The following is a 27,903-nucleotide window of genomic DNA, read 5'->3' on the forward strand; positions in this document are numbered from 1 at the left end:
CGGAATGCTCACATAAATAAAAGCATTCACGCCAAATGTATTAGGGCGATCAAAAACTTTCTGTTCAAAGGCAGTACAGTCCACACTCGGTATGCCCATCACGAAAAATCGCCGTCAGCATCGAAGCACTCATCCCACCGACGCACCAGGGTGAACATACCAATTCCATAGCTGTCTGCTGCACATCCTCGTCCGACAGGAACAGTTGACCCTTCAACGCCTGCTTCAAGGGGGGCCAAGGCGTAATAATGGCATGGGGAGAGACAGGACTACGGGGTCGGTGCTCGAGTGTCTCCCACTTGAGTTGGCGTAACTTATGCGTTACGACATTTGCGATACTGGGACGTGCGTTATCGTGAAGCAGCAGCAACCCTTGTCGCGCACCATTCCACAAAGGTGGTTTTCGACACACATGCCACCTTATACACATCGTTCGTTATACGATGGATGTCAACTGGTGTTTACCACAGCAAGCTGGTGGTGTTTGGATGCATTTTGTAATAATGTCGTCATAGATCACGTTTCCGCATTTAACGCACACACATTGGAAGAAACACGAATGCCACACTAATCCCTTACATACATACTGATGTTATATGACGGCAGGGGAGTCGCGCTACGTTGCATATACTATGCAGCAATGCGCTCAAACGGAATCTTTTTGATCGTCCCTTATAAAAAGCAAATACAAGAACTGCAGATTTATCAGTTCTAGTAATTGCTATTGAAAGGTTTTCGTAAAACATAGCATGACCTATTTTGAATAATACGACACGTCAGCTGGACACTTTGGTGAGCGTGTGAGTTTCCAAAAACTTACGGTATTCACTTCCAGGCGTCATCTACACTTCCGGTCGATTAACAGCGGACAAACAACTTAAGAACCATCCAAGCGCCGGTTTTAATATTCTCTCTATAATCCCTAAACTATCGTAAGATGTGCACTGGAAGATCATACTGAACCGCTACCAAAAAATAAAATAAAATAAAATAAAATAAATGGCTCTGAGCACTATGGGACTTAACTGCTGTGGTCATCAGTCCCATAGAACTTAGAACTACTTAAACCTAACTAACATAAGAACATCACACACATCCATGCCCGAGGCAGGATTCGAACCTGCGACCGAAGCGGTCGCGCGGTTCCAGACTGTAGCGCCTAGAAACGCTCGGCCACTAAGGCCGGCGAACCGCTATCATTTTGCCATCGTAAATCACTCGCGCGAGGTTGTGCGAGAAGAACGACCTGAAGTAAGCCCACATTGTGGTTAGAAAACGGAAACTTCCAATACCGGGACGATACAGGAACAGCTATAATGTGACGCTACTCTTTACGACCGTTAACACTACTACTGAAAAATGTAGAAATTTCTTAATTTATGGTCGACTGTTCAGTAGTCTGGTGCAAGCCTTTGAATTTGCATAACAAATTCGCTATATACTATTTATAGCTCCTCACTAGGGACCGCGCCTATTTATCATCGATTCGCCCAAATTTAATGACATGCCTACAACTTGGACAGAAATGCGCGTGACAGAAGTTAGAGCTCCAGATGGCCAGGCGTTTAGAAAAAAAATAACACTTTTGGCGTGGATCACGTGAGGCATGGACCATTTTCGATGATGTGGATTCCAGGCAGAGGTTGGTTCAGAAGAAAGAGTACAGAACGGTAAGCAGAGGGTCGTGGGATCCAATCTCTACCCAGAAACCTTTTTTCAGTTTCTACGTTGCTCACACTGCAAACAATCCGACATTTTTCTCAATATATTCTACTTATTCATATTTTCATAAAAGGTACGAAAAGAAAATGTGAAGGAAAATTTGGGACAACAAATAAATTTGCAAGAAAGGATTGCAGTTACAACAATCACGAGGCCTCTGCACATAAATTTCCAGGAAAGGATTGTAAAGTGTACACAATATGCTCACGTACAACATTAGATAATTTTATTATTATTCCAGACACAGAGGGAAGAGGTTTTTGTTTGGCCTAAAAATGATGGGATAACCACGCCCTAATTCTCCGAAATCGTGGCAAGTGGAGCAGACCAGGCTGATTTTAAAGGTGAGTCATTTCCTCTTCACGTGCCAGAGAAATTCCTTAAAATCCTGTCATAAAAGAAACATCTTACAGAAGCACTATACGGGGAAGAATGTAATGGTCAATGAATATGATTACTTCTTGTTCCTGAATCTGTCTGCAAAACATAAATGTTAATAACTTCATAAGCAATTTGGGAGTTCACAAAGTTGTGTGCCTTCAAACCAGAGGTGATGTTTTCATAGTGGGTTTATCGACAAGAATTGCTAGTAGCAGCCTTTTCGAGGCAGTGTATTGAACTGTTTGTGGTGAACATTTTCCAATCTAGTGGTTCAATCTCAAAATCATTCCTGAAACTAGTTCTCTAGGTACAGGGCCTTTAATTATTGACTTTGGAGTTGTGAGAAGTTTAACCCTGTAAGTTGGCTACCCTTATTAAGAATGACAGTCACTGCAACAAAGCAGAGAATTGATCCAGGCTGCCAATATTCCAATTAAACATGTGAAGCATTACATCACATAATTTGTGTTGCACACCACATGTCACCAAGAGTGCATGGATTCTGGCCACGTGTGTGTCTTCAACCAAAGCCACAGAAGCTCTGAGACATGGATGAAAGGAATGTTTCAATGGATTGGAGAAATTTGTTTTCACATTGCATTTGATTAATGTTCAACAAGAAATGGCTTCCATTTTGCACAAAGCTTCCACTTCACTACTGATTGTTCAAAACCATACTGTATGCTACACAGTTCAATAACATTAACGTGACCACCACCTACACCGATCAGCCACCAGTCTACTATCGATATATACCCATCCAGGTGGAAGGCAAGGCAAGGAATGACCATACCGTTAGTCAGACACACGCATGGTGCATTTGGTTTCAGTAAGCATGCTGTCTGGGTGTAGAGTGTGGAAGGGGTGTGATCTATCAGAGTTTGACCAAGGACAGATTGTGATGGCACGGAGGCTCAGCATGAGCATTTCACAAACTGCACAATTTGTCGGGTATTAGAGGAATGCTGTAGTGAATGTCTTCAACACATGGCAAAACCAGGTTTAAATTACATCCAGATGTTGTGGGGTTGGGTAGCCACCTCTCATTACAGATGTCAGATGTCATAGGCTGGACAGACTGGTAAAACAGATAAGGCGGCGAACTGTGGTGGAATTAACATCAGACTTTAATGCTGGGCAGAGTACAAGCGTGTCTGAACACAGTGTGTACTGAACACTCCTAACGATGGGCCTTCACAACTGACAACCCATGCACATACCAATGTTAATACCCCAACATCAGCAACCACGACTGAAATGGGCACGTGGCCATCGGCACTGGACATTGGCACAGTGGCAAAGCACAGCACGGTCTGATGAATCCGATACCTTCTTCATCATGCTGATGGGAGGGCGTGAATCCATCATCTTCCAGGGGAACAGCTCCTTGACGCCTGCACTGCGACATGGAGGCAAGCTGGCAGTATCTCCATTATGCTCTGGGGAACATTCACATGAGCATCCCTGGGTCCATTGCAGCTCACACATGACACCATGACAGTGAAGGAGTATTGTACACTGTTTGCAGACCAAGAACACCCCTTCAGGGTGATGATGATGTTTCCTGATGGCAGTGGTATTTTTCAACAAGATAATGCACCATGTCACAAGGCTGGGAGTGTGATGGAGTAGTTCAAGAGACACAGTAGCAAGTTCCAGTTGACGTGCTGAATCCCAACTTGCCAGATCTGAACCCGATCAAACATCTCTGGGATGTGACTGAAGGTGACATTAGATGGCAAAGCACAGCATGGCCTGATGACTCCCGATACCTTCATCATCACACTGATGGGAGGGCGTGAATCCATCATCTTCCAGGGGAACAGCTCCTTGATGCCTGTTAGTGCCAAAGGTGGACATACCAGCGACTATTAGGTAAGTGGCCATAATGTTCTGGCTGATCAGTGTATGTTCGATGTCAACATACAATAATCACTCATAGACAGCAGGTGGCAGCATTAGCAGTAGAGGATGTATGACATGTTTCAGAGGGACGTGAAAAACAGTGCAGTCATTAAAAGCACTTGCCCGTGAAAGGGAAAGGTCCCGAGTTCCAGTCTCAGTCTTGCACACAGTTTTAATCTGCCAGGAAGTTTCATATCAGCACACACTCCGCTGCACTGTGAAAATTTCATTCTGGAATGCAGTCACTATCCTAATGGCATTATCATTGGCTTTCAGGCCAAGGGTGTAAGCATTTCCGAAACAGCTAAGTCGGTAAACTGGCTGGGTGCTGCTGTGGTTCAAGTATTCCGTGAATGGCAAAACAGCGCTATCCAAAATGAGCAACATGGCAAGAGCATAGGCCATCAATGAGAGGGGTAAACAATGGCTGTGGAGATGTGTGCAACAAACAGATGTGCAACTGACCACCTGGGTGAACCAAGGGGGCTACTGACTGCGTCTTCTTAATGACCACTCAGAAAACACTGCTGTGTGTGGGCCTCCGCAGAAGGTGCTTGGTTCATGCACCCATGGTGACCACTATTCACCATTGATTAAAGGTGGAATTTGCACACCAATACTGCAACTGGACGTCCAGTGAGTGGTGACAGGTGGCCTTCCCAGATAAATCATGCCTTATAGTCCATTGGATAGATGGCCGTTGGCATGCATGCTGAGGAACATTTGGAACCAAACACCCAGCCACCAGGAGGAAGCGTTATGGTCTGGGGAATGTTTTTGTGGAATTCCCTGGGATATCTAGTCATTCTTGAAGGCTCTATTCTTGGGGACCACGTACACCCCTACATGCAATTTGCCCTTGGCACGAGGACATCTACTAGCAGGACAATGCAAGGTGTCATACAGCTCACAGTGTACATGCATGATTCAAAGAGCATCCTGGCGGCCAAACTTCCTAGATTTAAATCCACACGAGAATCTGTGGGATCACCTCTGCCAGGCTATTGGTAAAATGGATCCTCAACCAAAAAACGTGGCACTGGAGTCAGCATGGCTTCACATCCCTGCCGGTACCTTCCAGAACCTCACTGAAGCCCTTCCTGCACATCTCGCGATGGTCCATGATGCAAAAAGGGGTTATTCATACTTCCGACAGGTGGTCACATTAATCTGACTGGACAGCATATCTTAATATTTTCCCTTGTGGATGCTGCTTTGTAATTGGGATCACCTTTAAGAGAAGCACAGCAGCATTTCAATTTACAAGCCTGCTTCTTAAAATCTGACAATGACTGAGAAAACGTCTTAAAAGCCTTAACCAAATTTATACAAGAACTTCCATTGGAAACTAAATGCCCAAACCCATAAATGTTATTCAGCACCGTACTCCACTTTATCTGTTGGAATGAAACATAAACTTAGTTTAAAAATTCATATACTCAGAATTATTCAGCAGACAAAGCTGACTCTTTACTTACCTTGTTCTGCAACATGCACTAGAAACACACACCTTAAAAATCTCCAATACCAATGACATCTCCGTAGCAGACCAAGATATTTACTCCTCTCTCTAATACGTCCAAAATATTTCAAAGGCCTTCACAATAAGCATGAGGATACAGGTAATAAATATAAATTATAAGATCTGACCCAAGCTGTTATTACTGACAGTAGCATTTGCATAAACATTTAATATACATCCACTTGAATGATGGGCAACACTAACATGATGAGTAACATTTGATACTTGTCAGTCAAATGGTGGAGTGACAAGCTGTTTTGCTGACAGAAAGGTCTTCAAATTGGTGATGACCTTGGGGCTCAAGTAAAGCTCGAGCTCATGTGTGTGAAATTATTTGTGTAATATGGCATTCATCACCATTTATCTTGCCTGATTTTAGCTTTTTCCTTGCAAGCATCACATGTGAGGGACAAGAAGAACATGAGGCGACTGGCATTCTACATAGAAAATATGAACAACCCCCTATTCCCAACACAGTGACAGACAGTCAGTCACCTTTGGAAGATGAAGACAACAGGCAAAAATGCCGAAGAGCAGTACCCAGAAAACCTCATGTAAAGTAAACAAATTCATACTGAAATTGCAGCAGTGACAAAGGACACTCATTTATCAGAGTCAATACTAAAATATATGGTTTCCCAAAATTGCCACCAGAGGTATTAAAATGAGAAAGGAAATGGCAAACTACCTTCCAACAGCAGAAGATAATACCACAAAACGAATTACGCCTGATACTTAATTAATTGTCTGACATCCAAGTATTTCTTGATGAACACTTTTTTTAATTCAGTTTAAATCCCTGATGATACTATGCTGGAGTACAAGGGTGCAGAAGAAATGTGTATGACTACCATCACTGACCTAGTGTGATTTGGAGAAACTTCAAAGAAACTTTGGCACGATAGATTCCACAACGTGAGTAAACTATCTCAATCATTATTTCATGTTCTTCAGCTGTGAAATCTATTGTCACAATCAGTAACATGACAAACATTAAAGTTTCACATGTTACCTTCAATTTTTTATACTTCCAAATAAATCATATGGCCTGGTATGATGAAATCTCAGTTCTGAATGTGTGTTTAAGAAAAGGGGCTTTGTTAACAAGTCACCTTGAAATTTATTTACCTCCATAACATTTTAACCCCTGTGCAAACTACACCCACAGCAGACATGTCATTTAGTACAACCTCGTAAAAACTTCTATCATTCCTAACACTTTGTAAAAAAAGCTTACAAATGCAACCAACACCTAAGTTCACAAACAAAGCTTAAAAAACAAAAAGTACAGTGGTGTGCAAAACATAAAGATGAAAGTAATTTTCACATGATGTTTCAGTGGCAAGTAACAATTTCACTAAAACTTGGACCATACATAGAAAGAACTGCTACAGCATAGTGGCAAAGGCAGCTGAAAGAAATACGCAATGAGATCAACAGAAATGATACTTTTATTCAAAGACAATAATGACACTGAAGTGACTTCAATTCATGATGGTCTCTTGGACATTACAAACAATGAGACATGGTTCGTAATAAGGTGTGTGATCATCACAGGCAGCAATGCACGCTTTGCAATGTGCTTCCAGGCTGGTCATGTGACCCAGTAAAGAGTTCTTGTGGTAGGGAATTCCATTCCTCCACCAGCTTGCTCGACAACTGCTGGGTTGCTGCTGGTGTATATTGATGCTCTGCTATGTTTCCCCAGTGCATCTCACAAATGCTTGATGGTATTTAAGTTGGGGGGAACGAGCAGCCTAGCCCATTCACCGAATATACTCACACTGTAAGTGTTCCTCCACTCATGCTATTCAATGCAGTTTTCCCCTGAAAAGATGCACATGGGGAAGTAGGACAGTGTCACAATAATACTGACCAGTGAGTGTACCGTGTTCAAAGATTTGGATGTCTATATGCCCATGAAATGCTATGCCTACCCGCACCATAACACTTGGCTCACCAAAATGAGCATGTATGAGACTGCTCCTGAGTGCATTACATGTAATTCCTCGCTGTGTGAGGGTACATCCAGCATTGTCAAACATGATCGTTTTGGTGGTCCAGGTGTTCAAGGTGTAGGGAGGCATAATGTTGCATACATGTTCTCACCTCCAAATCTATGAATAAGGTACACTCACTGGTCAGCGTTATTGTGACACTGTACTCCTTCCCCAAGTTCGTTGTTTCAGGGGTGCATTCAGCCCCGACTTCATTTTTATGGATGACAATGCGCACAGGTGGAGGAGCTCTTGGACTGAGAGGATATTCGGCAAACGGGCTGGCCTGCTCACAACCCAAATTTAAATCCCAATGGGTGCATGTGGGATGCATTGGGGAGACATACTGGAGCAAATCCACATGCAAAAATATCAGTCCAGCAGCTGCCAACCATGCCGATGGAGAAATAGGATGTCCCACCACAAAAAAACACCTTACCAACCTCATGGTCAGCATGGGAGCACGCTGCACAGCATGCATTGCCATCTCTGGTGTTCACACATTCTATTAAGTATGATGTCTCATCATTTATAAAGTCAAGGGACTATCATGAACTGTGGCAACCTCAGTGTAATTATTGTCTTTAAATAAAAGTGTCATTTCTATTCATTTCTATTTCTTCCAGTTCTTTTCTCTACTATACTGTAGCAGTTGTTTCTATCTATGGTCCAAGTTTCATCGAGTTATGTTACTCGACAGTGATATATCACGTGAAAGTTACTTTTACCCTTAAGTTTTGCATGCCACTAGAAGTTTCTGTGTTTATAATTACAGGCAGAGCCACTGAACAGGAGCATCTTTTTACCATTCCCACTAATAGGCTAGTACTCCAACCAACAGCACAGCTGCTTTTCTTATTAACCACCCCACCATCTACCATTCTAATATTAAAATGATAGAGATCTAGAAAACTGGAAAGCATTGTAGATGAGAAGTAGTTATCCAACTCAATGCTGCAAGAACAACAGATGGATAAACACAGATCCACAGTCTCAAATAAAACAAAAAGTGACAGCAAACAAACACTTTAAAAATACAAATTTCCCCACTGATAAACAATTATCCACAGTGTTTTCATTGAACCTACAGCAATGGCTGCAGTAAATGTTGGTTAATGGAACACAACAAATACTTTCACAAGCCAATTATATGAAAGTCCCTATTTTGCTCACAAGAAGATTCACACAACCATGCATAACAGTAAGTGCATGTTGTGTTCTGATATTTTAAATGGGAAAATTTCTGAAAACAAAGGAAGTGCATTTTTCCACTTGAAAATAAACTGTAATTTGTAAAAATGGCAGTAATATAACCTGGCTCAAATTGCTCTGAGCACTATGCGACTTAACTTCTGAGGTCATCAGTCACCTAGAACTTAGAACTACTTAAACCTAACTAACCTAAGGACATCACACACATCTATGCCCGAGGCAGGATTTGAACCTGCGACCGGAGCGGTCGCTTGGCTCCAGACTGTAGCGCCTAGAACCGCACAGCCACCCGGCCAGCTATAACCTGGCACAGAAGACAATAACACCTATATTTTATGCTCATACTATAATACACAAAAGACTCCTAGACTAATTATCAGCTCATATTGAGTAAAATACTCAGGCATATTGGGTATAACAGTTTTTAACAAACTTAAACCTCAAGCTCAGTAGTTTATCTCAAATGACTAAATCAGAATAACAGAACAGGAATAACACTGGAATGAATTAGAGAACTGTATGTACTCACTGTGCAGAAAAGCACACCACGCGAGGCACTCCTATATGTTTTGAAAACTTCTGTTCTTTCCTGTAACAAATCAATGTTTTAAAAAAATATATTATAATTGGTATCACACAGTGCTCTTCTTTTACATTACATAAAGGGCACATACCTGCTGAGACATATGTCCATGCAGCCGGAAAACGTCAATATCTGCAAGGGCTCCTTCTTCTTCATCTTGTTTGACAACAAGCGGTGTTTTAAGTTTCTTCTTTTTCTTCAATGAGTTTGATTCACTCTCTTCATCTGATATGTCATCCTCAGATGATATATTACCAATGGCAGCTGAAGTATCATTCAGAACTACTGAGAATATGTCTGTATGGAAGTCCACCATATCTTGTGTTCCACAGAACACTATGATCTTCCTTTCTTCACTGAACTGCAAGAGAACATATTTATCCAGATTAAATAATGCTACAAGAATAAGAAAAATCAATAATATACACCAGCAAAATTATTTTCATACTATCTGTCAATGATTTAAATTATGGGTGTATTATCTCCCCACCTTTTCTGGAAATGCTGTTGGCACAAGACAGAACATTCAGTCCAGTGATTGGCCTTCTTTCAACAAACAAAGTACAGCAGCATGATATACATTAGACTGTGAGGAATTGGAGCATGTAAGCCACTTATTCATCATTTTTCTGTGCAACTAAAGTGAATCACCAGCAAAATCATTATCAAGCCAGACACAACTAAGAAATATTTCCAGTAGTACAATACAGCTCTCCAGATTCCTCTCAGATATCATAATCTCATTCAATGGCACAAACACTGATTTACTGTGTTCAAGAAAGCAACTGAATTGAGCAAGTTCCGATTCAAACAAATTTGGTCAAAATAGGCAGACATAAGAACCCATTTTACGTTAGTGTCACATATCAATCTATTTGACATATTATGTGATTTAATAATTATGTTTCTTTCATTTACTACATTAGTTTAAATATTCTGTCAGTTACAGTTTCAATGGGATGATAGCAATTTGCGCTAATAAAATGAGGGTTTGCAAAGTGTACCACACACTTACATTTTTAAATTTAATGTAAATCTGAATATCTACATGGAGCAGTATCTATTGAGTCATGAGCTGAGTCTTAGTATCTAGCTTTAAGGCTAAACATTTCAAGATCAGAGATTCCTTGAAGAAAGAATATGGCAGAGAATAATTTGTATGGCTCATGAATGACTAACTCTCCCCTTGGAAGAAGTAGGTAATATTGTAATAAATTAAGACACTGTAACACAGCAGAGCTTTGACAGAAATATGTGGCATCTACAGAAAGTTCTCAAGCACAGATTATGTATATGAGCCAATCTGCAATCAAACAGTGTCCCTTTCATTTGAAGGACTGTCCTCTTCCCAAGTGAGCTACCTGTACACAACTCACAGCATGCCCTCAATTTCAATCTGCAACCAAGTCTTTTTCTCCTAGCCAAACCCTACAGTTATTAATAGCAAACCGTAACTCCAGTTTGGGTTGTGAACTGAATCTGCATAGTTTAGTCAATATCACTGGTTTCTTGAGCCAAAGGTTAAGGTTAGGGAAAATTTCATATCACTGTACACTGTACTGCCAAGTGCAAGGTTTATTCTGGTTCTATACAAATTAATAAAAAGACATTTAACTACCCCTGCAGTGCTACCCATGGTAGCACAATGTTTTCTGAATAGAAGCCTATAGGACACAGACTAGGAGTCAAATTTTATCTCATTACAATGAGAGCGTTGCTCATGGTACCCCAAAACTCATGTTTTGACTTGAATTTGACATGTTTATATACCAATAACTTCTTTAAGCAGCTGAAGTCTGCTCACAGCAAACTATACAAGAATAATGCCTTCATTACGTACAGGTATATAGCCAAGACTATGCTGGATTTACATACACTACGTACACCTTTTTCATTTCTTGTTAGTGATGACACTACTACTAACAAACCTGTCCTCAACAGAGCAATCTCTAAGCATATCCCTTTTGAATCATGGAAAAAAGTTCTTACTTGTGAATAAATAAAAACTGACTTGGATTGACACAGATAGCTAGGAAAAACAAATTCAGAGCATTAGAACTGGCATCATTTCCTGGGAAACAGTTTTTTTTTGTCATATACCTAATTAACAACTTTTTGAGTCCTATACACAGAAACAAATTTTTTAAGCTTAAACAAACTAGTGAAGTCATATCATGAAACATAACATACACAGAACAATAAAGTTGATATAAATAAATAGAAGTAAGACTAATTTCCACTGTTCCAATGGATGAAAGTTCCAATCAAGAACCCAAAGTTGAAGTCGGGGAGGGGGAGGGGAGGGGGGGGGGGGGGGTAGTGACATTAAGCAAGGCTATGCTAAACAGAAGATAAAAGATAATAGTCAGTAGAAAGAAAACGATCAACAGCAGAAAGCCAAAGAGTACAATGTCCTACCAGATTTAAATGTTCATGTTTTACTGATAACAGATACTAAGTGCCTACCTTGTAAATTACTGTATTTGACTGAATTCAAATAAACAATTAGTGAGATATTTCGTTGAAAGGCCTGGTACAACAAAATTTTACATTCTAGTTTGAAGGTTCAACAGATTTCTCCCAGAAATTTAACTGACATATGACAACATGTGACTTGCAACAATCTACTTTCCTATGTAGTCCCAAAATAGATTAATTAATTAATTACATGACAGAAAAATAGGCAAATGAGTTAATGCAACTTGGAACTACGGCCAAAAAATTTCAAGCTGTTTTTATGCCCAGAAGCAACTGAGCAAACACACATCATAAATATGGTCAAAATACCCATTTTTCTTTATGTACAAAAACAAATATCATGTCTCTTGAATAAAAAATTTAAAAGCCAATGAAGAATAAAATCTTATTTGTCAAAATGTTTAGGACTGTCACTATTGAGTAAATCAAATACAGAAATAACATTGGTATCACAGTTATTTTTAACAACCATTCGCCAACTTGAGATATGTGCAAATCAAAATAATAACATGCAACTTGAGTTAGAATTCTACAACTTGCAATAGTACACATTGTGAACTGAATTCATAAATCATGGAGGCTACTTACAAACTATGTAAAGAGAAAATCTTATACAAGAAGACTTGCCTGACATTTGCAGACAATGAATGCAATGAGACTGACAAGGCGAAGTTTTGCTGGTGTCATCATAAAGTATTGAGATAAAGTTGAAGGCAGGGTGATATCTGTATCCTTCTTCACTTCAGTTCCACCTTCTTCAGCAGTCTCAATGTATGTTGGATCTCTTAGAGCAAGATTAGAAAGATTTTTAACAGCTGGTGTAAGTGTTGCAGAGAGGAGTACACTCTGACGAAGAATGCTACCATATCCAGCACCATAACACAATTCATATTCTTTCCGGTGATCATCCAACAACTGCAACAAGCTGTAAAAATCATTCCATTTAGAATTCATGTGCACAGTATCCTAAAGATGAAATACATCATGTGTAGATCTTTCCATGAGCTAGTGCAATTTATTTTTTTAAAGATCTGTTTAAGTATGACAATGTCAATTAACATTAGTTCCAGAACCTACCATCACAGTGGTAGACTACATTCAAACATATAACAGTATGTGCATATTTACACAACCATAAGCTTTAAACACAATAAATACAGTTGTTACAAAATTCAAAGGTACTTTTGAGTTGCAACACATTCTGCTAGCCGCATAAATCAAAGGCAGCAATGGTTACAGACAAAACTACCAGCACCCTGTGTGCCTAGCCCTTTCTTATGCACAGCGTCAATCCTCAAAGTAAGCCGGTTAACTTCTGCAGCACCAGTCAGCATATATAACCTCTGTTCCACAAATGTTTATATTTCTATTAGTTATTCCATAAACCATACCTATCCACATTTCTTATGAAACTTTTCTATAACTAACAAAAACTACTAAATGACAAAGGATTACACCTCAAACTGAAGCAACACATTATGATCTCCAATCCAAAGACAAATGTCTCATCTTGTGGCCTATAAATAAACCATGTACCCACTAGTTTCTGCATATCCTGGTCTAAACTGATGGCATCAACAAAAGTCATTGTTATTAGGCTTGCATGACTACTCTAATGCTAAAACATTATTAATCCCCAATGTGTGGATCTCTTTGTCTTCCATACATTTGCTTACATTCAACATTAAAGATAGGCCTACTTCCCAGAATGACTGAAAATTTCTAGAACACAAAACAGATGACAGTACCTAAAATATTTAATGTCGTCGTATAAGAAATGAAACCTGGGATTTCTATCACTCACTTCATTTCTTGTCTACAAAATTATAAAGCAGTAATATTATTTAAATGATAATTTTTACAGCCACAGGAACATTTTACCAAACTGAAATAGAGGGAGGGCAAAATACTGCAACTATGAATGTTTAACAGAATGGATGATCTCTTTAATTTTCATGTGACATGTAAGGGAAATAAAATTTTAATAATAATTACAAGAATTCTTATTTGCTGACAGAAAATGAAAGTTTCATTTTAATGTGCACAGTGAATGAAATGATGATATTTTACAATACCCTAGCAGAAAATGGAAAGATCAAACATGGTGAAGAAAACACCATATTTACATGTGCACTGATAGAGTGAGGAATGAAAGTGTCAATAAGCTCAAACAAATATGTTCATTGTGATACAAGGGGCCATAGCTGATAATGGCTTTACAACCTGTGGCGCCTGTTGAAGGAAGCCTGAACACTGAAGGATACATTTGTAGCATTAGTACACCTGTTCTTTTACTATCTCTTACATCTGGGAGATGTGCTCCTCCAGCAAGACATTGCAGGTGCACACTAATGTCATGCTCCTCAAATTGCTTCTTGATACATTTGTTAACTCCCTGGCCAGCATGGACACTATTTCTGCTCCATCAAGCACGTGTGACACATGATGGGACAGCATCTGGTACAGTCAGCATTACTGGCGATATCCACAGACCAGCTGCCACAACACGTGGAAATAGTGTGGAATACCTTTCTCCCAAAATAACATGTGGTACCTCTATGGCTGTACCTATGCACAACTGAAGGGCTGTAGTTAAAGGAAACTACAAACTAAAATTGTCAAAGTCAACATGCCCAAGATAGGTGACTATGATCATACAGAGTGCACAATTTGAACATCATGTGAACACAGTTTTAATTAAATAAGGTCACTGCTTCAGCATTTTAATTCCATCTGTTATTCACAATTTTATGTTTAGGAAAAACATGTCAACTACTGTATGAAAACAAAAGGACAGAAATGGCTTAGTGATTAATTTGCTAACCAAGTAGTCTTCATTCCACCAAAATCAACAACAAAGTATAAAATTGCCAAGGTAGCAATCTCACTTTCACAAATCACTGATTGTACATGACAACTGGGAAAAAACTAAAAAGGCAAGGAGACAGGATGTGTAATTTTTGTACAGCCCTGATACTGATATTCTGAGATCTTATGAATATACGAAAGTAATGATGAAATACTGTCAATTGTGTGAGGCACCTGAATTATTTATGAATGGTATTAGTTTGGCTATTTTAACTTCTGGTTTCAATGAGAGTGGGAGCACTCTTGTGGCTATCCCAAAGCAAATTTGTATTTCAGTCTGGTGATTCAACCTGTTGTTCTGCCGTTCATGCACAGCATTCCTGTGGGTGTTTTCCAACACGACAACTCTCACCCACATACCGCTGTTGTAAACTAACAGGCTCTACAGAATGTTGACATGTTGCCTTGACCTTTTCAATCCCCAGATCTGTCTCCAATCGAGCACATATCAAACATCACTGAACGACAACTCCATCATCATCCACAACCAGCATTATCTGTCCCTGTATTGACCAACCAAGTGCAACAGGCATGGAACAACAGGCATCCCACAAACTGAAATCCAGCATCTGCAGAACACAATGCATGTATGGTTGCATTTAACATTCTGGTCATTACATTGGTTAATAATGCAATGGCTTATCTTGCAGTTACATTAACCTGTCACTGTGCCATTTTAATCACTTAAATATGCTACCTGCACAAATGTATCGCTGAAATTCCATTACTCTTCATTAATATTTTTTGGCGTTGCAATTTTTTTTCCATCACTGTATATTAACAGCCCGCCCTCATCTTTTAGAAAGAAGAAAGCTGTGGTTGTCTTCAGCTGTTCAGTATGATCTCTCATGCATGATTATTACGGTGTCCCTTTATTCAAACACTGGTTATAGCCTTGCGCGAACTGAATTTTCTGTGTATGGGTTTGGCTATTCTGTCTTCTGCAGTTTTCTTTTAACAGTTTGTTCTAATAATGTCTCACTTCCTCAACTCTCTCATCTCTCTTGGGTTTTTTCTTTTTTCTTGTTGTTATGACATGCTTAATTTCTATAACATGTTCATATTCCCTCTGGAACAGATATTTTAACTTCATTGAAGGTATACGTGTGTCAGATTGGTCATCCTTTCGCAGAATGTATGTCTGTGTCAAATGTTTACACTATGTTGATATCTGCTAGTTTCTTTAGTTTCCAATCCTGTTTCTGTTGCCCTCTTTCAATTAGACCTCTCAAGTGGGGCTTCATTTTCTCTGTCATTTAACTCTTTTTTTAGACCTGAATCTTTTGTGGAGGTAGGAATTTTTTTTATTTATGTGGTAATGCTTTTAAGTGATTTTTTAAATGATTTCAGATGCAAGATTTATTCAAAAATACGTACCGTTTTTCAAAACATACTTTTTACACTTGGCATCATTTTTTGGACTTAAATCATTAATTACAAAATAATTTCTATTGTAATAAACAGTAAAATGATCATTCAATAATTAACATTCAAAATAACAATAACAATATTCAGTTATACAGAAATATAGCGAAACAACCAAATCCATGTATTCTGTTGGTCATAAGCTTTTCCACATTGCTACACTGACTTGCTAATGTCTTCATAATGATGCCCAACTCTACATTAATTATTTTTGGAGGCTGCGATTCTTTTTTTCCATCAATGTATTTTAATAGCCTCCTCCTCCCCCCCCCCCTTGCCCTCTTTTAGCAAGAAGAAAATTATATTGTGTGTCTTCACCTGTTCAGTATGATCTCTTATGCCTGATTATTAAGTTGGCAGTACTTCCACATGATGAAAAGGTTAACATTTAAAATTGTGTATCTTAGGTTTCCACTGGGAAAAAATACTTCTGTCACAGCTAGGACACAGTAACAGTTAATGTACATAACTGTTGCCAGGAGAGCTGACAGGTTTAATTATATGCGACAGATTTTTCAAAAAATGCTTAATTGAAGGTGTGTTCTGTATGATTCGTTGAGAAAGTGTGATGATTTCTTTTCCTAAATAAAAGAACAGTAATTAGATCTCTTTGCTGGGCCATGCAAAGTCAACTCTTCTCTTTGCATGCTGAGCTGGATATGTGTTATTCCTAGAAGATCACAGTATCTGCGATTGAACAGAGCTTAACATCCGATCATCAGAGTTTACACCTTTCAGTTGTTGTTAACAGCAGCAACAACTGTCAGGTAAGTAGCAAATCACATCACAGCTAGCTGCAATCCGAGCCAAATTACACTCCAGTTATTTAAGACAGCAGATACTTATAACCACCTGTGAAAATCAAAACTGTGTTCAGGAGATCTACTGTGTACACTTCTTTTATGAAAGAGATGCTGCAGTTTAAAATGGGCCATATGAAATAGAAGCTTTGATGCATTTCATCACTTACTGACAATAACAATCCATTCCAAGTTTGTTTGCATGGCCATCCTACACAGTAAGCGCAGAAATATTTGTTTTGTAAATAAAACCACCTTTTCCTGCTGCAAAAAATGGTTCAAATGGCTCTGAGCACTATGGGACTCAACTGCTGAGGTCATTAGTCCCCTAGAACTTAGAACTAGTTAAACCTAACTAACCTAAGGACATCACAAACATCCATGCCCGAGGCAGGATTCGAACCTGCGACCGTAGCGGTCTTGCGGTTCCAGACTGCAGCACCTTTAACCGCACGGCCACTTCGGCCGGCTTTCCTGCTGCACTGTAATTTATTTCTCCCAGGCGCGTTTTGCGTTTTTTTCCTCTAAAGCATCTTAAGTGGGATGTTTGCTTGCATCTGTATTTCCTCTCATCTGCTCTGGAGGTCAAACTACAACTTCATTTCCAAAACATAAGCATATTTTTATACTCAAAACTTTTTGTTCACACTGCTCACCATGTTTACTCTTATTTTAGTGGTGCACTATTACTGTTTTGCCACCAGTTATAGATATTTGTTCGAAAACGGTGCTTTTAAAGATATAAATATCATGAGTTCATTATGTGTATCCTCCAGATGAGAGGAAATGCAGATGCCAATAAGCTATCCCACTGAGGATGCCTTAGAGTAAAAAGGTGAAATGCACCTGGGAGAAATAAATTACAGCTCAGCAAGTAAAAGCAGTTTTATTTACAAACAAACAAACAATTACATTTATATAGAAAGACATTTTTCACAAACATGCAGAATTTCCTGAGACAATTCCACACTATTAGATGATAAGAGCTGAAGCCACTTTCAATGAAATGGAAGCAAGCAGATATCATGGAAAGCTCTGTACAGGAAAATAAAACCATAGGAAATATAAGAAATTTGTTGCAGCCAATTATAATTAAGCGAACACACAGAAAAGTAAGAGAAAAATTAATAAACAGTAAAAAATAAACATTTAGCCTAAAAACAACAAAATAATGAATGCTTAATGCTGCAATGTAGTAAAGAGTAGAGCCTATAGTGTGCTGAACATTTAAGTAAGTTTGATGACATGCAATAAAGCTTGTCATGAGGACAGAGGAAGTGTAAATCACACAAACCAAATTTGTTGTGAAACTTTGAGCGATTCTGGTGTGCTAGTCCACGATTCAAACTGGAAGCTTTGCATATATCTGGTATGTGAAAGACTACAACTCCACATTTGCCAGTGGATTTAGCACAAAGCTTTAATATACTATAAAATTTCATTACCGTGGTATAGAATTGGATGCCACTGAAACTGTTTTGATATATGTCAAAGTACTCCAAAAGTACTTACGAATACTCAAATGTGAAAAAAATCTTAAATGTTTATTTTATAAGAGTAGTTATATACCTGAATGTGCATCTGTTCCATTACACTACAGGTCACATGACAATATTTGACTAACACAACCAGTAATGAAAATTAAAAGCATTTTCTTGAAGGATTTGTGGTGGTGGTTTATACATATCTCAAAGGTAAAATGTAAAGATATGCCAAAAGAAAACCTCTGTGAATAGAAGCAGCAGAAGGTGAAATGTTAAACTGTTGAATGGAAACTTGTGAAATTACACAAAAAAATTGGTAAACAAATGTGACAATACTGTTTACCAGTAAAGCAGCAGAAGATAGAAAATCGAAGAAGACAAGGAAACAAACGAACTGACACCATTACAAAAAACAAAGTTAAATTCACAAAAAGGCACATTAAAACGACAGATAAGAGAATCGAACAGGAGAAGGTTATCAATTGAAAGAGTGAACCATCAGAAGGAGAAAAGAGAAAACCTACATGAAGAAATAAAAAAAGTACATTAATCAAGTGCAAGTCAGCAGTGATAATGACAAAGTTTCCACAAAGCACAAAACACAGCCATTTCACATTTTCACGAAGCATTACAGGTCTAACAAATGACTTCATGACTAATCTGTCATGAGGTAGGAATATCACTCAGTGAGTAGTCCCTGAAATCTGAGTTACACATCAGCTACATAATTTTCATAGCCCAGTAAATGTTATTTTTGAGTTATGGATTACTGAAGAGATACACGAAACTCAGCAACTGGTGTAGCAACATGGAATCAAAAGTAAAACAATTTCAAGACTGATCAGTCACTCACGCATTAATGTCACGTTCGTAGCCCAGTTCAAACAGTCTGTCTGCTTCATCTACAACCAGCCATGAGGTACGATCAAACCTCAGGGCACGAGTTTTGTTAGCATGATCTAAAAGTCGCCCAGGTGTGCCCACCAATATAGTTATTCCTTTTCTTAGCCGTGCTTTCTCCGATTTCCGCTTTTCGCCACCCATCAGGCATCCGGGTACTATCCATGTGAATGGCTGTCCAATAAAAAATAACAGTTTTATTAAAACAGTTCTTATTTAATGATAAGAATACCAAAGCAAACAAGAAAGCACGTGTAGAACCACAAGTGTGCACATTAATAACATATAACAAGTATGTGAGTGAACAAGTATCACATATTTACTTACTTTAAGAAGTTTGACGAATACTTCGTAAGTCTGTAGAGCCAATTCCCTGGTTGGCACGATAATGAGAGCATGGACGCCATCCTTTCGTGACAGCTTTGGTCTTATTTTTTGCAAAGCTTCAATTATAGGCACAGCATATGCTAAAGTTTTGCCACTACCTGTCTGTGATCTAACTAAAACATCCACACCTGATAATATGGTTGGTATTGCCAATTTCTGAACCATTGTTAACTTATTTATATTCATATTTTGGTTCAAGTTAGAGACCTAAAAATGACAAATTCATATTACAATCAATTAAGGTCATTTATAAACATGGTTGCTACAAACCTCAGAAGAAAACTTACAGTAAAAGGATGAATAGGCAACGCTTTAAATTCCTCTGTAGAAAATAAAATTTCCTTCACTGGTTCTGTGGGCTGTTTCTCCAACATCCTTGCTCGAAATTGGCTTTCTTTTGTGTTCAGCTCGATTCCCTGCTCAGGAAAGTCATCTCTATTCTCGGCATCATTAGATTTCTTTCTCTTAAAACGTTCTGTGGCATTAGGTATGGAACTGGTAGATTTCTCAGACTGAATATGTGTAGATTTTTGTTCATCCAGGTGTGTATCACTAACAGTTTCCCTATCGAAACCTTCAACTTTGGAAAATTTTCTCTTGTGCTTAACAGCTTTCTTTACCATACCTTTGTTGGAAACCGCAGAAGGTACTGTTAAACGTGTCTTTCCAACCTGAAAATAATTAACGGAATGCAGTTGCGGTAAAATTCTACGCAGGAACAACTTTCGTCGTGGAAAATTACAATAATGTCAGCATGTGACTCATGTTCGTAATACAACGAACAATATTTAGAAATGAATCTGAAAAGAAACTTTTACGTTATTACCTTCGATATGTTGTCGACATCAGAAGAAAAACTTCCAACATTTATCGAAATGCTCTCATTAAAATCCATTTTACACAAAAATTTGGGTAAATTTTTGTCACACAGCGAATAATACACGACATACAGCAGCTTAAGAGCAGTATCTTATTACGCACATCACAACGTAAACATCAGTGTCTGCAATTACACACTTCATTTGTAAACACACGTGCTCCCTTCGCTAAACCAAAGATAATACGAAAGATGCTCCAAATCTAGCAGTCAGCAGCAGTTTCTCAGCGTTCCAGATAACTACTTCACCCCTGTACATGTACGTACCGATTAGGGAAACAACGACTCTCCGCCGACAAATTCATCAGATTTAAAGTATGTATATGATGCATATTTTTACAAGTCATATTGAAAAAAAACTACATTTGATCCATACAACTGAACTGACATATACTAACCGAAAGTCCGGGTTTATACCGAACAACACTGGTTTTCTTAGTATTCCCACAGTCTAACACAACTATCAGGACACTCACTGTTGTTGCCGTTTGACAGATGGAACGACACTAGCGCTCCAAGCCGCGAGGAAGTTGAACGTCACACGTGTCGTAAGCATAATGTTTGTTTTGAATCCATTTCCTACGTAATTCACGAAATATTTGAGTTATTTTCATGCCTCCAAGGATTTTTGTAGTAGCAGAAGGCATATATGTTTCTAAATGATTCTAAAATAAGCGCAAGTATGGACAAAAACCATGAATCGAGTGGCAAGCTACCACACATTCCTGAAGAAACACTTGTTACGTTGGATAGAATTGCAGCTTACCACGTTGATATCAAAAGAATATAAACACACAGATTCACACGTAAGCCCATTTATCGTTCTGTGGGGCTACTGTGTTTGTCGTTGTCGCCTGTTGCCACAAGTACTACCTTCATATTTATATTATTCTAAGTGGGACAAGCAACTGCCAAATAGTGGGAGAACTATGTTGAAAATACTATAATGAGCTGAATACATTACATTTCAAGCAAAACCAAATATTTCAATAATTTTCAAACAATGTCAGCGAACAAGGTGCTAACAAAATAATGTTATCACACGAAAGAAGCAAGAAAAATTAAGTGACTAACAACAGAAGTTAAGGAAATACATACCAAACATTACGCTTTTGTAAGACACGAATAACTGCACTTAATCTAACCACTTCATCGTCAAAGCAGGTCTGTGTTGACGATTCACGCGAATCTGGCACTGATACATGGACAGTTGAACTGGCTGCTTCTGTATCATAGGACTGTTTTACAGCTTTAAATGGATTGTCGAATCTTTGTGGCAGTTTCCTCTTCATTGTCAGTTGAGGTGGTTTATTTGGGATGTCAAACAGAGTGGGTACTGCATTCCACACGAGTTTATTATTGTCTGCGTTCATGAACTGGTTTTGTTTGAAATGTAGTGAACAAAACCTAATATTATTACACAGGTAAACTGGCTCTTCTTTCATAAGGTCTTCTCGTCTGCTAATAACTAGCTATTTTCTGCTCCTAAAACAAAACATTAATCATGAATACACATGTAGTTTTGCAAGTGAATCCTGACGATACAGTTTAGTAACATGATTTTATATACCTCTCAGGATCCTTAGGAAACCTAAAAAAAAGACAGTTGTGTTGTCTTCTTCCTGTTGTTGCTGCAATTTATTGCGCTACAAACGCTCCCGCTTGTGAAAACCATTGTAGAAGTCAAAATAAACAACTACTATTCGCATTCACGATCGCGCCAAACTCACAGTTTATCTTACCGGCCACTTGGGGCGCTGCTGCTGCGGTAGGGAACAAAATCGAGGCGAAGTGTCGCGACTGTTATGTTGTATTGCCCAGGGTTCCGAAAATGCACAGGGTTTGAGAATTTTATGGATGATGACAATTTTTTTAATTTTAGAGCTATGTGTTCGACATCACGTTTTTAAAATTTTTTTACGGCAGTGCCTCTGTCAGCTGATCTTGGAGCAAGTGCTGGCGTCGATGGGAAGGCATAGCTACCAGTTCAGCCACCATTTTTCGTTTAGTCATAGAACAACAGGGAAATTGTGTTTATGTTGTTTTTGCGTGTGAAGTAACTCTTCTACACGGTGTTGATCGCTTTATCTCTACTTGTTTTTTACCTCACCATTTACCAGTGAGCAAAAGAAAGTGTATCTATAACGTTAACCTGCAGCAGGAACAAAAAGTTTTGAGTGAACTCAGAACTTCCTTGTTATGAATTTTATGAAGTAAATAAAGCAAACAAAACATTTCTGATAAAATCGTTCTAGTGAAAAATATAGCTCAATAATCACAAAGTTGAATGTTTCAGTAAACTGTTAAAATTTTAACTTAATTTTAAAAATATGTCCTGGGTTGATTGGCCCCCAAAAAATATGGTAAGCCTTATTTACATCATCACATAAGCAGTGTGAAATCAAGTGGCAGAAAGTAACCATTCTTCGTTTTAATCGTTATAATTGGGTTTAAAACCGTTCCAAGGGCCTGAGGATTGAAAAAGATCCCCTTGGATCAACAGACCCATGGAGTTAGAAATTTTTTTATGAATGCAGAAAGCCATGTTGGCAACAAGTGACACAGGTAATGAATTCGAACCCAGAATTTTGCTGCCTGATCTGATCAAAAATTCCAACTAATTTTGATCTTTCATAAAGTCAGTGCATGGATTAAAATTACCCATCAATTTGCTCAGTGGCCTGAAACGGAAGGTGAGACTGAAATACTGAATTCTATCTTCCAAAATTATGTCACACACAAGGTCATAATACGGTTCCTACTTTCAGCCAATGCGCAAATACGCAGTGATGGAAACTGAGAAGACTGATCACAGAATAGAAAATCAAGTAAAGTGCTCAACAAAGGAAAGCTGACTGAATCTAACTGAATATCTGTACACTTCTGTATATATCATTATTTCGAAAGAAATTTTTCCTTTTTGGGCAGCACTTTATCGTAGAGTGTTAGAGCAATAAATGGTTCTATGTGGCAAGAACAAGATAAAGGTAAGTAGGCTACAATATATATTAAAATAATTTCTTGGATTCAACCTAGGAGACATTTTTGACATTACTTAAAAGTCTTAACAGTTTATGTGGTTTACAGAAACATTAAACTTCGTTTATTGAGTTGTATTTTTCACTAGACATGGCTTCTCTTAAAGTACAGGAGAGTCTAGGAAAACCCATTTGATCCTAGAATCGTTGGATCCTTACATCATCTCCATGTGGTAGGGGCAACACTTGTCATCTCATGAGTGGCTAACGATGCAGGAACCATCTCCTGGGACAATATACCCCTTCCATCAAGTGTCAACAGGTCCCTTGGAGGGTATATGAACAGGCAGTAGGCAGAACGCGATTTTGTCCTTGAAGTGAGAAATGGAAGTTTGACTGGATTAGATGGACGAGTTGTATGGTACACAGGCTGTTAACATCAGACTGGTTTTGGAAGATGAATGGGAACAGAATGTAGAGAACTGAGATTCTAAGATACTCATATGGGGACTGGAGAAAGCAGTTCAGGAGCCCCACGAAAAGAAAGCATTAGGCTGTGACAGAATACCATCTGAGGTAACGAAAGTCTTAGGTGCAAATTCAACAGCCAGATTGACTGAGGTAGTAAACAAAATTTATGACACAGAAATTTGACCTCAGTATCTACTTAAAACCATATTAATACCTTTACTTAAAAAGTGCAACTCAGATGAATGCAAAGACTATAGAAGAGTTAGTTTTATCAGTCATGTTACAAAGGCTGTAATGAAAGTCATACTAAGGAGAACTGAAAAGAAAGTTGAGGAACAGACAGGAAAAGATCAGTTTAGGTTTAGCAAGTGTAAAGGAACAAAAGATGCTATAGGTAGTATGAGGATAGGTGGAGAAAAAATGATAGAAATGAACATGGAGGTGTATATTCATTTTATAGCCTGGAAGAAAGCTTTTAATTGCGTCAACTGTAATATATTGCTGATAATTTTAAGAGCTGTGCATATAGAATGGAAAGATAGGAGGTTAATAAAAACATATAGAAAGCAAAAAGTGAGTGCAAGAGTAAGGAATGAGGTTTTGAATTATCTGGTTCAATAATATATGTTCATCAAATAGGTCATCAGTATTTATGGAATCTTTTGTAACTACACTAACAAATTGTGCTCTCTCTTCTTAATGAGACCAGACAATTTCAATTCATAAATTTATCCACTGAAACTTACTAACTTTATCAAAACTAGTTCTCCACAGCTCTAAAATGCTGGATACCAGAATTGTAAAAACTGTTTATGCTCAAAAAGAATTTTTGATCCTTAACATCATTATTTTCTTTCCAAGTGCATTGCAGCTCTGTGGCAGAAGATGGTATAAATCTGTGGGTTTCTCTTTCCTGAATTTGGTGAATTAATACAATATACGTCTGAAATGCTTCTGCTACTGTGGTGGAATTAGCTTTCAGTTTATGAACTCCAGCATAAGATAACTGGAGAGTACCATATAAAAATTTCAATAACAGTTCACTTTCTATATTTTCAAAAAACCAAATAATAATTTTGGGCATTTTGAAAGATAAGAAGTATGATTTTATGCCCTCAAAAATGGAACGAATTCTTTCTAATGTGGGTAACAAATTAAGGAAGCTTGTGCTGCTATAAAATAATAACTTTGTGTAATCTGCTTCAATAAATTCAGTCTCGTTTAAGTCCCATTACTCTTACTGCATATATATAAAAATTTATAAATATATGCAACAAAAACTTGGACGTCCAGGGTTAGAGAACCACATACTGTTTGTACTGAATTGTTTACCACATGGGCTGAACAACTAATTCCTAAAATAGGTCTATATAAATAATTCTGAACTTTTTGAAACTCATTTTCATTCTCCTTTCTCCTCACACCACTAAAATTGCTGTTAGTGTTATCAGCAGAATAATAAACTAACTTTTCTTGAAGTTTGTATTTTTCTCACACACTACAAAAGGTAATGAGTCAGGATATGAGTGGCTTAACCTGACACTTCATTGAAATTCAAAAGTTTAACTTGAATTCCCTTCTGTAGATTGAACAAGTTTTACTTTGCTTCTGTTTGGTCTATCCATCGTTACTATTACACAGTTGATGCTTCCAAAAGGGCAAAATCATTATCAAATAAACAGGGTGGTCCATTGATAGTGCCCAGGCCAAATATTTCACAAAATAAGCATCAAACGAAAAAACTACAAAGAACGAAACTCATCTAGCTTGAAGGGGGAAACCAGATGGCGCTGCCATAGGTCAAACGGATATCAACTGCATGTTTTAAATAGGAACCCCCATTTTTATTACATATTCGTGTAGTACGTAAAGAAACATGAATGTTTTAGTTGGACCACTTTTTCGCTTTGTGATAGATGGCGCTACAATAATCACAATCGTATAAGTACGTGGTATCACGTAACTTTCTGCCAGTGCGGACGGTATTTGCTTCGTGATACATTATCCGTGTTAAAATGGACCGTTTACCAATTGCGGAAAAGGTAGATATCGTGTTGACATATCGCTATTGTGCCTAACGGGCGTGTGCTATGTATGCTGCTCGGTATCCCGGACGACATCATCCAAGTGTCCGGACCGTTCGCCGGATAGTTACGTTATTTAAGGAAACAGGAAGTGTTCAGCCACATGTGAAACGTCAACCACGACCTGCAACAAACGATGATGCCCAAGTAGGTGTTTTAGCTGCTGTCATGGCTTATATGCACATCAGTAGCAGACAAATTGCGCGAGAATCGGGAATCTCAAAAACGTCGGTGTTGAGAATGCTACATCAACATTGATTGCACCGTACCATATTTCAGTGCACCAGTAATAGCATGGCGACGACTCTGAACGTCGTGTACAGTTCTGCCACTGGGCACAAGAGAAATTACGGGACGATGACAGATTTTTTGCACTCATTCTATTTAGCGACGAAGTGTCATTCACCAACAGCGGTAACGAAAACCGGCATAATATGCACTACTGGGCAACGGAAAATCCACAATGGCTCCGACAAGTGGAACATCAGCGACCTTGGCGGGTTAATGTATGGTGCGGCATTATGGGAGGAAGGATAATTGGCCCCCATTTTATCGATGGCAATCTAAATGGTGCAATGTATGCTGATTTCCTACATAATGTTCTACTGATGTTACTACAAGATGTTTCACTGCATGACAGAATGGTGTTGTACTTCCAACACGATGGATGTCCGGCAAATAGCTCGCGTGCGGTTGAAGCGGTATTGAATAGCATATGTCATGACTGGTGGATTGGTCATCGAAGCACCATACCATGGCTAACCCGTTCACCGGATCTGACGTCCCCGGATTTTTTTTCTGTGGGGAAAGTTGAAGGGTATTTCCTATCGTGATCCACTGACAACGCCTGTCATTGTCAATGCATGTGCAAACATTGCGGAAGGCGAACTACTCGCTGTTGAGAGGAATGTCGTTACACGTATTGCCAAATGCATTGAGGTTGACGGACGTCATTTTGAGCATTTATTGCATTAATGTTGTATTTACAGGTAATCACGCTGTAACAGCATGTGTTCTCAGAAAAGATAAGTTCACAAAGGTACATGTGTCGCATTGGAACAACCGAGATAAAATGCTCAAATGTACCTACATTCTGTATTTTAATTTAAGAAACCTACCTGTTTGTCTAAAATAGTGAACCATAAGTTTGCGACTATCACAGCGCTATCTATCACAAAGCGATAAAAGTGGTCCAACTAAAACATTCATATTTCTTTATGTACTACACGTATATGTAATTAAAAAAAGGAGGTTCCTACTTTAAAAAAACGCAGTTGATATCCGTTTGACCTATGGCAGCGCCATCTAGCGGGCCAACTATAGCGCCACCTGGTTTCCCCCTTCAAGCTAGACATGTTTCGTTCTTTGTAGTTTTTTCTTTTGACGCTTATTTCGTGAGATATTTGGCCCAGTCACAATCAATGGACCACCCTCTATATGGTGAAAAAACGTTAACAATAACTGCCTCAGTTTTGTTTTCATCTGGCTATTTAACCAATCTAGATGTGAAGTCTGTTGTTCTGAAACTGTGATTGGCAACACACTCTGGATCACTGTCATTCCATCTTTGTATTTAAAAAATATTTTACGTTTGGTGAAGCAGTAACATTACTATAGTTTTCGTATGATCTTTAATATGAGCCTTTTCTTTGTGTGCAACAGAAAACTCTCCAGTACATAGTGTGCATTAAGCATGCTCATTGTTACTGTCGTTACACAACTTCAAAATTTTTTATTCCTATTGCAGGTTAACATTAAATGCACACTTTCTTTTCTGATTGCTTAACGATGAGACAAAAAATGAACATAGGTAAAATGGTCAAAACGTG

The 27,903-nt window shown here is 38.5% G+C and overlaps 1 protein-coding gene across 1 annotated transcript in view; it reads right to left on the reverse strand.

The window, feature by feature from the left end:
* LOC126470638 (probable ATP-dependent RNA helicase DDX31) overlaps positions 1–20,706 on the reverse strand; it is a 264,850-nt gene extending 244,144 nt beyond the window's left edge. Inside the window, exons 1-7 of the mRNA XM_050098619.1 lie at positions 20,491–20,706; positions 19,952–20,335; positions 19,605–19,871; positions 19,231–19,451; positions 12,428–12,725; positions 9,414–9,683; positions 9,269–9,328 (exon numbers count right to left, since the gene is read on the reverse strand). Coding sequence (XP_049954576.1) covers positions 9,269–9,328; positions 9,414–9,683; positions 12,428–12,725; positions 19,231–19,451; positions 19,605–19,871; positions 19,952–20,335; positions 20,491–20,559 — 1,569 coding nt within the window. The 5' untranslated portion in view covers positions 20,560–20,706. The remainder of the gene's footprint in view (positions 1–9,268; positions 9,329–9,413; positions 9,684–12,427; positions 12,726–19,230; positions 19,452–19,604; positions 19,872–19,951; positions 20,336–20,490) is intronic.
* Between the last annotated feature and the right edge of the window lie 7,197 nt (positions 20,707–27,903).

This window comes from Schistocerca serialis, chromosome 3, assembly GCF_023864345.2.
Source record: "Schistocerca serialis cubense isolate TAMUIC-IGC-003099 chromosome 3, iqSchSeri2.2, whole genome shotgun sequence".
Taxonomy (NCBI): Eukaryota; Metazoa; Arthropoda; class Insecta; order Orthoptera; family Acrididae; genus Schistocerca; species Schistocerca serialis.